This window comes from Hydra vulgaris, chromosome 10 (genome assembly GCF_038396675.1).
Source record: "Hydra vulgaris chromosome 10, alternate assembly HydraT2T_AEP".
Classification (NCBI taxonomy): domain Eukaryota; kingdom Metazoa; phylum Cnidaria; class Hydrozoa; order Anthoathecata; family Hydridae; genus Hydra; species Hydra vulgaris.
The window spans coordinates 295,281-310,481 of NC_088929.1; the positions used below are offsets into that span (position 1 = coordinate 295,281).

General features: G+C 27.2%; 1 protein-coding gene across 1 annotated transcript in view; it reads right to left on the reverse strand.

Moving 5' to 3' along the window:
• LOC100214314 (rabphilin-1) overlaps positions 1 to 15,201 on the reverse strand; it is an 85,235-nt gene that overhangs the window by 58,312 nt on the left and 11,722 nt on the right. The window contains exon 3 of the mRNA XM_065807015.1: positions 6,357 to 6,486. Within this exon, the coding sequence (XP_065663087.1) occupies positions 6,357 to 6,486 (130 nt within the window). The remainder of the gene's footprint in view (positions 1 to 6,356; positions 6,487 to 15,201) is intronic.

Sequence of the window (15,201 nt, forward strand, 5' to 3'; positions counted from 1 at the left end):
TATATATATATATATATATATATATATATATACACAACTAAATGTTGTTTTTAGTTCTGTTAATTGTTGTTTTTAGTTCTGTGAAATGTTGTTTTTAGTTCTGCGAAATGTTGTTTTTAGTTCTGCGAAATGTTGTTTTTAGTTAAATATTCTTTTTTTTTTAATGTAATCAGATATTAAAATAACTGTTCTTTTAGCAAAATTGTGAGGAATATTATTTACATAAGACGTAATAACTGCTTTATTTAAGTAGTTAAGAGTATTGCTTTCTTTATAGTAAATTTTAATGCAGTGCTAAAATATTTGCCCAGGTTCCATAAGGTTTGTTTTAAAACTGATTGAATCATGTAATTCAGTTAAAGAATTTTCCAACTTAATGATATCCAAATATTTTAGCAAGATGAAACTAGCATCAATACATCTATAATAAAACTATTTTATATTTTTAACTTCTTTATTAAAAAAATCATGTTTCTTCTAAAAACCTGTGAGACATGCACATTCTGGAACAAAATCTGTTTGTAATTGTGAGATATACAAATACTGTACCCATTTGTAAGACATACACAATCTGAACCAAAACCTGTACCCAATCGTGAGATAAGCATAATCTGGAGAAAAATCTGTACTTGATAATGAGACTTGCATGATCTTGAGCAAACTCTGTACTCATGACTGCTTCAGTAATATGGTATAACATATTACTGAATTTATCATTGAATAGAAAATTCTTTAAGACAAAAGTTGCTAATTCTACGATAAATTCATATAAATTATATCTTTATGTTTTGTGTGGAATATTAGAATCCAGGCTTTTATTTTTAGGCTGTGGAAATTTTAGAGTTCAGGCTTCTATTTTTAGGTTGTGTGGAGTACTAGTATAAAAATTAAAATGTCACATGTCAAAATACAATTTTCCAAATTTTGGTATCCTTCTTAAGAGACCTCAACTTTCTTTAATAAAAGTTTTTTTGTTAAAATAGAAAAAAAAACTGCATGTAAGAACTAGGTAAGATGTTGGTGAGTTGAACAAGTAATTGGTCTACCCAGTAAATCTTTTAGTGATTGTATTTAAGAGTTTTCTCTTTTTTTGTTGACTAACATTATCAACAGATTATATTTTAATTGTTACATGTAATTTTTCTTTTAGCATTTTTTTTTCATTTAGTATTTTTGTTAAATTTTTTATTTCAAAAATAATTTGTAAAAACTTACATTTGGTTTTAAAGCAAAACTTTAGACTTTTTGAAGTAATATTTGAAGCATTACAGATGTTTGGTGGATAAGCAGGATGATAATTTTGTATTTTAAATTTGGGTCTATCAGGTCTTTAAATATATTACATTGTTAAAGTAATAATGAAACAGTACAGAATATGTGAGTGCATACACACATATACATGTATATATATATAGCATTTTCAGATTTTTAAAAAGGACTCAGCCGCACATTCAAAACTACTTGTGAAACTGAAATCACTTAGTATTGTTGGCAAATTATTAGAATAGTGTTCAAATTTTTCAGCAAATTACTTCAAAACTACAAATGATTCGAAAGTACCACTACAAAATTCATGTTGGATGTTTGCAAAACTGGTACTTTTTATAAATAATATTTAAATAAAGGAAAAAGACTAAATAGTTGTACATATTTTGAGGGTACTGAATCCAATTATGAAAAGAAAAATAACCAATTTCAAAACTTTAGGTGATTATCTTTTGATTTTAAAATGGTCAAGACAAATTTTCTGTTTCATTACCATGAGCTGCAGTATCACTGTCTCTTGGAGTATCCAAACTCTCATAGATTCAAATATTTTTACAAATGAATCAGATGTTAGGCAAAAATGAAAGGTAATCTTATCATAAAGCATTTTAAATTTAGACAAAAGAATATTTTGGTTCACATTTTCTATTAAAGATGTCGCAACTATGCATTGTTATAAACAATTCAAGTTCTTGTGGAAGAAAATGACAGAAAACTTTTATTGATAATTTTTGAAGGTGCTGAATTCAAAGATGTAGAGAAAATAGGACTCAAAACTTTGGATAATCATGTTTTTATTTAAAAAAGTCAAACCTTTTGTTTTACATTTGATTTACACTTTCAGTCATTTTTTGAGTTGCCTAACTCATTTTTTTGAAATAAGAGATTTTAGACAATCTTAATACAAACAATAGATTTCTTAAAGCACACATAGTATAATCTCTTAAAGCACAGATAATATAATCTCTTAAAGTACACATAGTATAATCTCTTAAAGCACACATAGTATAATCTCTTAAAGCACAGATAGTATAATCTCTTAAAGCACACATAGTATAATCTCTTAAAGCACAAATAGTATAATCTTGTAAAGCTTAGATAGTATAATCTCTTAAAGCACAGATAGTACAGTCCCTGGCTGGATCACCTACAATTTTTGTGTATTTTTAACTTCAAGAGTTTGTAAAAAGCATACCAAAAGTACAATTGCAATATTAGTTATATTTTATTGATAAAACATGTTTCCTTAATAATAAAATAATATTTCAAAATCAATTTACACATATTTTAACAAACAATTACTCTTTTTGATTGGAAGTCATAAAAAAATATTAATATTTTTTCATTCCTCCTTTTAACAAAATGACTTTAGCTATTCGGTCTGGCATACTTTTAATACAGTTTATTGCTATTGTCTTAATTTTTTCATTGTGGTGCCAATGAAAGAGTAATTTTTCAATCAAATTCCTTTTGTTTGTTGAAACCTCAGAAGAGATTTCCTTCTTGAGAATGTTCCACAAATTCTCAATCGGATTCAGGTCAGGAGAGTTCCTTGGCTAATCTAAAACAGGGATATTTTATGTTTTAAGAAAGTTTGTGATCCTTTTAGCTTTATGGCATGGAGCACTATCATGCATAAACGTAAATGTATTGTTGTTTGGAAACCATTCTTGTATTTGGGGGATATGTTGGCTCTCCATAACCTCTTGATACTGTATTTGGTTCATCATCCCATTGACAATATAAAGTCTTCCTGTACCTTTACCACTGATAACTGACCACACCATAACTTTAGTTGGATGTTTAACAGTTTGAACAATGCAATCTGGGTGGTATTTTTCGTTAGGCCTTCTTCACACAAAGGTGGCTTTGTCCAACAAGATCACAAAATTTTGATTCGTCTGAAAAACACACCTGAAAAAATCATCATAGTGTGGTTGTAATTAAGTTTATGTCAACATTTAAACACTTTTTTAACAATATTTTATTCAAAATTGATAAACTTACATGTTCCCTAACTCCAATAAAAATACACTTATGATTTTTTGCCCATTGCAATCTCTTTTTTATCATTGCTGGAGTTAGCCTCGGTTTTTTAGCCAGTTTGTGTGATTTTAAACCAACTTCAGCCAGTCTCCTCTGTGCATTCCGAAACTTATATTCCAGACTCTTTAACAAGTTTTGACAGCAAGAGGGATAATTTTTTTCTATTTTCCAGACAAATATCTCTTATAATTCTGTTAGTCCTGGGAGTGGTTTTACGTTTTGCCCCACTCCGCCCTTTCCTTTTTGGAGAAAGAGTGATGTCATTTTCCATTTTGTGTTTGATTATATTAACAAAACATTGCAAAACTTTACACATTTTAGCAATTCTCCGTTGTGAATGCTCTGAATGTTGTAAAAGTGCTTTTACTTCTGAAATTTTGCTTGGACTTATGTCCTTACCGGTACCCATGTTTATTTTATATTGAAATTTGCAATTACAACCTATTACACTAAAAATGTTAATAAAATGGTGCTATGTATTAATTGCTATTTATAGTAACTTTATAAAATGTATTAAAAATAATAAAACACTTTTCACTCAAAAAAAACTGTTAAAATATAAAAAAAATGTATGTGACAAATCAACCACGTTTTTTTTTAAATTGACAAAAATTCACATTGCTGACTTAAAACACACCTAACCTCACATTGATTATGATTATAAAGGTGTTTTCCTTTCTATTTTATTCGATAGATGTCAGTATTGTATAATAACTTAGTAATAATAATATACTCACCTTAAAATTACTTTAAAATAACTTTGAAAACAAAATATGTGGAAAAACTGAGGTGATCACAATATTGTGGCCAGGGACTGTATAACTCTTAAAGCACATATAGTATAATCTCTTAAAGCACACATAGTATAATCTCTTAAAGCACAGATAGTATAATCTTAGAAAGCGCAGATTGTATAATCTCTTAAAGCATGCATAGTATGATTTCTTATACTGTTCAAAAAAATCTCAAATATCGTTCAAAGAAAAATTCCAAATGCAACAAACAAAAAAACCTTCAACAAGGTGGTATAGTTTGTAACAATATTTGCAGTTTTATACTGCCCAGCACAACCATCAGAAAAAATGAATTACTGTAATGGTGAGATAATGATTACATGATAATGGTTTTATGCATAACTTCATTTATAAATCCAAAATGGTTCAAATTATTTGAATTAATGCAAAAAGAAGATGCCTCTAATTTCTTTTTGAAGTAATAGATGACAATTAAATGGAGGAAACGCTTTCTTTTGTGCCAACTCTGTTTGATTGGAGGAAACGCTTCTTCTTTTGCCAACTCTGTATCTCATTCTGTACTACAAAAGTGTAATTCTCTGTAAAATTCTATGAATTAATTTAATGGAAGCTGAAGTTAAGTTCTATCTGCTGTTGCTAATATCCATTGAGTGTTCAATTTCATCACTGTCATTACTTTCATATTGCATCTCTGGGTCATCTTTTTGTATCACAGACTGTTGTAAAAAACTTTGTTGTAAAAAGCTTGAGTGTTGGGATGACTAATGTGTTAAATAAAGAGAATCGTCCAAACTTTTGGTTCTCAGCTGCAGGTACTTATTTCAATAACTCAATAATAAAACATTCCAAGGCCTATAGCACTCAACATCAACTTTACATTTTGGTGTATTCTACACACACAAACAGAATGTGTATCTTTTGTAGCAACAAAAATGCACTATTTAGACTAAAGACTGCAAAATTTATATATCCAATTTTGTGATCTGATTAATTTATATGCTGCATAGAGCTCTTTAAGGTTAGAAAACAAAATTTTGACATGTGTTTATTTTTCCAATGCTAACATTATCATTTCTACCACATATTTGTCATAAATCCACATCACTTCAGTAAAAAAATTTTAGTATGTCTTTGCTGATTTGATGCTATTCAGGCTATGATGCCTTTTTTTTTTGAAGCTATATCAGGGTATAATATGATGCCTTTTTGTTGCATAATAACTTTGCTTTTTGAATTTTGCTATTAGACATGGAAATCTCTTTCACCGCTTTTCTGATAGATCAAGATTTTGGAGTCAAAATTTGGTGCTTTTCATTAAAAACTTTAGATTGATTTCACCTAGACTGCCTGTAATATAAAAATAATTTCTTTATTATTTCCTAGCAAATTCAAAGGTACATGTGGCACCTGCAGCATGACAAATAAATGTTGACTGTTTGAATTTCCAAATAAGAAACAATAACTATTTAATTTAAAATAAATATTGTTTTAGATTTTATACATCATTGACATCACAAAACTATATTTATACATTCCTACTGATTTCACAAAAATATATTTAAACTACTTAGTAATACTTTAATAAAAATAAAATCTATTTTTAAACTTACAACATTTAAGAACTAAATTTAAACTTTAAACATTCTAATTCTTTTTTTTTTAAATTTGCAATATTTAAAAACTAGAATAGGCTTTTAGACATTGTTGTAAGAAAAAAATAGTAATGAGGGTTAGGCAACACCAAAAATCAGCAAAGCATAATATATGGTAAAGAAACTGAAAATTTGTCTTAAATGTTTTAAAATCAAAAATAGATCATCTAAAGTTTTGACTTCTAAAGTTTTAGATTGAATTCTGATACGTCCTAACTTTTGAACCATTTTGATTTAACAATTTTAAATTACTATTGGTGAAAATTTGAAAAAAATTTTAAGAGGGAAAATATTTGTACTACTTTTACATGAAATTACCCAGAATTCTTACAGTTTTTATAGCTGCATACATTTTTAAAGTTCTTATAACAGTATATATTCTTAGAATTTTTAAAGCTGTATATATTCATAAAGTTCTAATAGCAGTATATATTTCTAGAGTACTAATAGCGTTATGTACTCTTAGAGTTCTTATAACAGTATATATTCAAAAAGATCTTATAAAAGTATATATTCATAAAGTTTTTATAATAATCGCATACAGGTTACAACTATACATAGTATTAATATTACATATATTACATATATACATATATTAAATCATTTATTATATGAGAAAAAAAAAACTTAAACTAACATGGCCACAGTGCAGGCAGTAGTTTAGAGAGTCTTTTAATAGTCCTGCTTTTGTACCACATATTAGACATGTTTGAATTCCATCTCCTAGCACATTTGTACGCATGTCTTCAAGTTTTTTCACTAATGTTCTATAATAAAATTAGAAATATCATATTAGATGCTCATTAGATCATATTAGATATCTAATAAAATTAGAAATATTACATTATAAACAAAAGAGTATATCACATACAGAAAAACAGACTAATCATAATTTTAGAACTAATCATAAATATTATTTATTAATATTATTTATATGACTATTAGCCAATGCCATAATTTTTTTTCGACAACCTATTTATACGTGGAGTGGCTGATGAGTGGCGTAGAGGTCTTATTTATATGAAAATATTTTTAACTTTTTCTTGTTGGAAATACTTGCGCCAATTGTCTGAAGTTATGCTTTTTACAATTTTTAACTAAATTTATAACAATTCTCTAAATTAAGTCAAAAATAGGTGCATAGGTGCCAATAGATTCTAATGTTGAATCCGGTTAATTTTTTTAACAATATTTTTTTTTTATGTTTTTGTACAAAAAAAAAACTCTGTGCTTTTCAATTTAAGGAAGATATAGTAATTATCTTTTACTGGTTACCATAGATAAATTAACATTTAGGCTATTGTAAAGTGATTTTTTGTTGATCTTTGAGGTCATTTTCAGTTAGGCAACAAACTTTATTATATTCACCTCATTTTGGTATCAAATAATGTTGTTTTTTTATAACACTGCTATTGAAGCCTTGGATCAAACAAATCTAAAATGGTTACCTTAACAGAATGGGTAAAGGACTTTGATCTTTTGTTGTAAACTAAACTAGATCAAAATATATCAATGTATTTCAAATATATGTATACACTCTTTTTTTGAGGTTATTGTAGGTGCTCCAGGAAGACCTATCACAAATCTTTTTGGACCACCTACAATATACATCACAGAGCATCACAGAGTTATAATGAGTCCTGACCTGTCAATCAGAGTTAGAATGAGTCTTATTATCTTTGTAATAAATATTAATGAAATTGGTAAAAAAAAATGCTTAGGTAATATAACATAAAAGCAAGACTAGTTCTTACACCTTTTAAAATAAGTAGTTTGGTTTCATCAAAAGATCCCTTACTCACAAATTTAAAATCCTTTGTTGTTTATAAATTTGTATGTTCCAGCTGTAATGCTAGATATATTGGTGAAACCACCAGACACTACACAAAAAGATTTCAGAACATTTAAATTCATTTAAGGCTTCTGATACTTACAAACATCTTAGTTCATCACAAAAATGCAGAAATTCAACAAATCTTGATTCCTTTTCCATTAATGAAAGAGCTTTGTCTAAGTATGAGCTCAAAATTAAGGAGGATATCCATATTAAAATGGAAAAACCTTTAATTAATACACAACTAAAATCATACACTATTACTATAACAATATAATTTTGCAATTATCTTTTTAATTATAAATTACTTCACACCTTTTATGTAATCTTTTGTAAAATTTCTTGATAATTATTTATTTTATAAAAACATAACTATGGTAAAAACTATTAAAATTTTTAATGCAGCCAAAAAAATTGTTTATATACAGAAATAGTAACTAATTTTTTATATGTCATCATCAAGTACTATTAACGAAACATTTTCTTAAAAAGTTTTAAAAAATTGTTATTCATTTATTGGAAAATTATTACTTCATTCATTGGAAAATTATTACTAAAATAGTGTTATATATATATATATATATATATATATATATATATATATATATATATATATATATATATATATATATATATATATATGCATATATATATATATATATATATATATATATATATATATATATATATATATATATATATATATATATATATATATATATATATATATATATATACAATATGTATATATATACAATATGAATATATATTTTATATACATATATATATATAATATGTAATATAAATACATATAAATATATAATATATTATATATATATATATATATATATATATATACATATATATATATATATATATATATATATATATATATATATATATATATATAAATATATATATATATATATATGGAATCCTATATATATAAATATATATATGTATATATTTATATATGAAGGATTCCAGAGATGTCAAGTATTAACAATTTTTGAGTTATTATCCCTACTATGTTGAGGGTAAGCTGGTGCATCTTTTAAAAGATAGATATCATTTTTTAAAAGATAGATATAAAAAAAAATGTAGATCATATCTAAATTTCTATGTGAAAAAAGAGGTCACAATGGGTAAACCAGATATGTCAAAATTATTCATTTCATTTTACCAAAAAAAAAATTTAATCATCATAAAAATGGCAGATATATGTCAAAATCCAGATACTACAAAAATTCAAAAAAATAAAAATTTGTCGAAAGTGGGAACAAGATAGAAATGAATGATTATCTTTGCATACAATGGGTTTTTTCCTGTATTGCAAGCGATATAAGTGTTTTCAGGATACAATAGTAGAAGAAAGGAAGTTTTTACTTTTGTACTTTAACAAAATGTAAAATAAAGATCAACAAGACAGATTTCTTGCTTCAATGATTGAGGTTTTAAATGTTAATCAAAGATGACCATGACCATTCTTATAACATCAAAGTGACACAAGATAATTATACTGTTAGAGTTCCAGTTTGCATCAATGTTATTTTATAAATTTTTGGAATTGGAAAAATGCTTTCTACATCGCATGTATGCAAAATACTATTTTGACTACATTTTACCTAAAGATGTATCACATTTGCAACTTTTTTGTGATTCATGTGCTGGGCAAAATAAGAATTGGACTATTATTGGTTTTTTACACCTCATTGTAGTGAATAAGAAATGATTTCAACAAATCATACTATTGTTTCCGATAAGAGACACATGGACTGTGACCGTGATATAGTATTAGTTAACCAAAAAATTTGAGCAGAGCTACCAATAAAATGGATGAAAAAATTTTGTGCCTGTCCTAAGAAACCTTCACCACTATACCAACACGCCCTATTCGTGAAATTATTTTCTCCCAATAATTTCCTACTATGTTACAATACAGATTCAGTTTAGAATGAACTTTTTGAAAGAATTGTCATTTCAAAAGCTTTAGGAAAAAAGAAGCAATTATCACAAAAACCCTTTACCTGCTTGTACAATGAGAGACTGCCAATCAGCTGTGCAAAGTATGCTGACCTTCAAGTTTTAAAACATTTTTGCACGCATGATGCCCAGTAGTTTTTTAATGATCTGCCTCAGAAAGGTTAGTTAAACAATGATGAATCAGTGGCAGAGTTTTCTGAACTTGAGTGTATTTAAATTTAAAAAAAGATATTGATTATAGGAAAAAAGGAAATTTATTTTGAACTCTTGGTTAATATTGTTTAAAAAAAAATTGTATAATAAAATATTATTGAGTTTAAAAATGTAAACCTAAAAAAAAATTTCATTTCTTTATTGATTTCTTCACTTACCTGAACTATTTTTTTCAAGTTGTGATATTTTGGATTCTAAATCAAAATCTAGAATAACATAGGAAAAACCAGTGATGTCTAAAAGGGACACTAATTCCAGGATTCAATGCAGCATGTATAAATTACATTCCTAAAAAATATTTTCACGCTAATTTATACTAATTTACAAACTTAAGATATATATATGGAACCTGAAATAAAATAGTAAGATAAGTCATCAAACTTTATTTTTTTGTTTTCTCAAAATGAAAAAAATGTGACATCACTGGTTTTCTCCTTGCACCCTTTAAGTTTAAAAACTTAAAGGTTTTTCTTTTAAATGATAGTTGTTTGTCCAAACCAAACCCTCAATCAATGTAGCTGCACTTCTTTGTAGTAGCAGGCTATAAGATAGTCAATGTAGCAACACTCTGCTGATGGTGAACACAGCTATTTAGATATTTGATGATGTTATAAAACATCTGAAAAGTCTTTGTTAAGTTGTTGCAATTAAATATTGAATTCCTGGCCATGTATAGAGTCAAATCGCTCACCATTTCTGCCGAGGCCTGTGTATATATCAATTTTCAGCTTAAGAAAAATATCTCAAGAAAAAATGTAGAAAAATAATTTTTAAGGTTTAGAGTTTGCAGTTAGGTATTAGATCAAAAGTCTAATTTTTAGAACCATTCAAATTATGTTGAGTTATTGACTCATAGCCAATAGTGAGGGAGCAGTCACTGTAGCTAGCTTCTTTTTTCCACTTTTCTTCTGTTTTAATGGTTTTTTACAAGAACTCTTTATTTGAAGTATTTTTCGAAGCTTTGCCAAGCTCATCACATGCTCTAAATTATCTTGGATAAATTGTGCTGTAAGCACAGCAAAATTGAACTTCTTAATAAGAAATATTTCTCTTAAAATAAGAAATACATCTCTTGTTTTAAGAAAAAAATATCCCTCTCTTCAATTTATTTCCAAAAACAAGGAATTCATTTCTTGTTTTAAGAAATATATTTTCTTTTTTTTTGAAAACAAGAAATATATTTTTTGTTTCGAGAAATAAATTTCTAAAACTATGGTCAATAGATTTACAATTTTCTGATGAGTTGTTTGCAACAAAAGATTTTATAAGCTTTGAAATTTTATGTATCCAAAAAGTCTGAGGGAGTCTTATCTGTAGTCATTTTTTCAAACTATGTCCTGAAATATCAAAAATTAACTTGTAGCCTGGTGAAATACACAACTCAAGACTTAGTGGCTGGTCTCTATCAACAAAAACTGCTTTCAGAAGGATTTCAGCTTTAGTTCTATCCGTATTTACATCCTTCCGGAACTCCCTTTGGGTTGAATATAGAACTTTTACCATTTCTATGTAGTGATCTCTGTCAGAAGATGCTAACGCCAGTTAACAGATCCAAACACCTTGTATGGTTTTACCATGATTTAAATTTCACCTTTGTAGCAACCTCATATTTAATATAATATAATGGCATATCTGCAAATAGTCTCATTGATCTTAATTGATATTAAACATAAAGCAATGTATATAGAATAAGGTTTAAAACAATACTGCTTAAAACTCAACATATTTAATTTTGACAAGATAAAACCTAAATTTTACTCTAACAAATGCAGAATCATGAAAGGAGCAGGTTGAAAACCACAATGCACAGGAGAGAGAATTGTAGTCAGCCATTCTATTGATCTAATTGAGTAATTTATAACACAGAACAAGAACCTGCCTGGTTTTAGGGAAATGCAACTTGAATTTTATGTAGCAAAATGTCTTTGCCAAAAACCTGGTGTGTGAAATAGCTCCATTTATGTTAATTTATCCCTAATGATCCGATTTTTTTGCAAATTCACAATAATCTCTGCACTTTATAAAAGTTTAATTGTAAATAATTTTAAAGTTTAATCAGAAATCCATATACTTTATTTTTGCATAAAGGTATTTTAGAGTGATTTATTTTTATCTTTACCTTACTATTTCTTCCCTTTATATGGTCTATCCTGCAAATTTTGAGCAACGATATTGCCTGCTTTTCCAAACAGATGCCCTTAAATTTCTGGTGATTAAATTGCAACATCATTATCTCATTGTTTACATCAACATCATTCCAGCTCTAATTCAGAAATTTATAGATCAAAAGAATCTAACAAAATTTTAATTGCTGTGTATAGGGTCTCAACGCTATCATATTTAAAAATCACATTTTTTTTATTTTATAACGAATTATGGCATTTTTAAAATGCCACCAATTAACAAATATAATAATAATAAAAATGTGCACAATCTGTATAGATAAATAACTTTCCATTCTTTGAAATGAAGTAATTATATAGTTTATACATTTGTAAATTTCTATTTGCCCTGATTGTTTGAAAATGCCCTTAAAAACTCAAAAAATTAAAAAAAAGTTAAACTTTAAGAGTGGCGCGAGAGGCCTTGTTTTATATAGAAAATGCTTAATTCAATATAATGCGATATAATGCAATATAATGCAATAGCCTGATGTGAATGTGACATCAAAAAATTCTCTTTATTTTTTTATCTTTTTAAGACATTAACATTTTTTAAATTACTACAATAATATTAATTACCGCAAAACAAGTTAAATGTTATTTAACAGCTTTTTCATTATTACTATAAGAGAATGTTTATTTTATTATATTTTTTTAAATATCAAACAATTAAACTTAACATTACATTTTTAAAAATGTTTGATATTAACAAATCTCTTTCTTTTCTTGATATTTGTATAAATGAATTAAAAATATGATAAATTTTTGAATTTTTAAATGATTGTTTTTTAAATTACTAATTGCGATTTCGCAACTACAAATGATTTTTTATTTTTAAAAAATTAGCGAGCAACAATAAAAAAAAATATGCCACTTTATTTACTCTATTTATTAAAAGTTTATTATTTTATTAACGATTTTGTTGTAAAAGCAAAGATTATTTTTCAAAACATCATTTATATAATAATCGCTGCGATTATCATGTAAATCACTCTACATGTAATGCTTTAAAACAAGGCCTGGCACGAGTATAATAGATATATAAATAGTCATCCAAAAGAAAAAAGAAAAAAACTTAATAAAGAAAACATAACCTTGGAAACAATTTATGATACTCCATGAACTTAAAATTGTTCATGAGGGTCATATGTTCATATGGGATGGGCTAATGTATATATGTACATGGTTTAATAATAATGCAAAATAAATCATAGCCTTAACTTGAAAAAATCAGAAAAAAAATATTATTAAAATTTTCAAAAACATTGCCTTCCAAATTGAAATGAACTCTAATTTAAAAATTGTGAATTTTCTTGATCTAACATTTAACTTCTCGGAAAATTCTTATAAACCTTGATGTCAAATTTAACTTCTCGAAAAATTCTTATAAACCTTATAAAAAGCCTAATGATGATTTATTGTATATTAATAAACTCAAATCACCCCCCTCAAGTCTTAAAACAAATTCCTATTTTAATTAACAATAAACTAAACTCTTTTAATGAAAATGTTTTTAACTATTCTTAACAAGTGAATAAAAATGCTTTTAAAAAAATCAAATTGAAAAATTAAGAGCTTCAATTTGAAACAAAAATTGCAAAAAAGCAAAATAGAAATAGAAATATAACTTGGTTCAACATTCCGTACAGCAAAAATCTTTCAAAATATATTGAAAAAGTGTTTTTAAACTTAATAGATAAACAATTTCTCTCTTTTTTTTTTATATATCTTCACTTAAAACAAGGCTGCAAGAATCCACTAATAGAGTTAGAAGTTACTGGAAGAGAACCCAAACCCTAGTGGTAGTGGTGTAGTGGTAGAGCGCTCGCTTCATAAGCAAGAGGCTCCGAGTTCGATTCCCATCACGTCCCTGGTAGTACCATGCTCAACTTGTTTCTCCGGCCTTGTTTGTCAAGGCTTGTGTTTAAGAGTTATAGAGTTGGGAGAGAGTTATACCACAGTTGGGAGAGAGTTATACCACAAGTAGCCTCCTCATCTGTATTGGCCTTCTTGGCCTTGGGGAGGTGAATTACAAAAAAAAAAAAAAAAAAAAAAGAGAAAAGATGAACTTTATAAAGGATTTCAATTCTGCTACAATGCTGTAGTAGAAGTGAAATCCTTTTCAGCTCAAATGCCCTTTCCAAGCAATCAGAGAGTGTTGGCTTCCTATCAAGACAAGAATAAATGGTAGTATTGTTAACAAACAATGCCATCTTAATGTGAGAATTTTGGGGAAATCATTAATGTAAATTAAGAAGACTTGAGGGCAAAGGATAGAACCTTGAGAAATCCCTGAAGTTTCAGGAAATTAAGAAGAGTGCTGTCCATCAAGGACAAATTTTATACTACAATTGGTAAGAAAGGATTCAATAATCTTAAAGACATTACCAGATACACTATTGGAAGAGAGCTTATAGAAAGGACCAGAATGCCAAATTTTATCAAAGTCTTTAGAAATGTCAAGAACAATAGCCTTAACCTAACCATGAGCGAGATCTCGTCTCGTTCTCATTTCTTGTGAGAAATGGGACTTCTCGTGAGAAACGAGAAATTGAAAATTCTCGCGAGAAGTAGAACAAGACTTAAATATTATATTATTTTCTAAATTAAAAATTATTATAATTTACAAAATGCTTAATAATTTGTTTTTTTAATTAATTAATATTTTGACTCCAATTAGATTTTTTTTTTTAATTTAATTTTTTAATTAGATTTTTTTTAAAAATCTAATTAAAAAATTTTAATTACATTTTAAATATTTTTAATTAGATTTTAAAACTTTTTGCATAAAATGGTGCACTTTCGACTTAATTTCATTAGTTTACCAGTGGAATTCAACTTGACACATATTGTTCATATTGAAAAGAAATATTCTAACCTCATTTCAATGATCAAAAATGTCACCAAGAAAAAACAAAATCTGGAGATATTTTCAAAAAACAAGTGATGGTGCTGAATGCAAGGCGTGCAAAAAGTCTTTGAAAACAAAAGATGGAAACACAAGCGGACTTCATCGTCACCTTGAAAAAAACACAGCCAAGGTTACGTTGAGTATTCTGAAAAACTGACAACTCTCTTCTTCCTCCTCCTAAGAAGAAACAACAAACCATGGTTGAAATGCTTGAAACAAAGTCCAAATATGACAAAGACAATTCCATTCAAAAACGGTTTACTCTGCAATGATGGATTACTTTTGCACTGATCTGGCATCCTTTTCAGCAGTTAAAGGAAGAGGTTTCAGGAAATCGTTTGACATTGCAAACCCTAAACTGAGCCTTCATCACAGAACA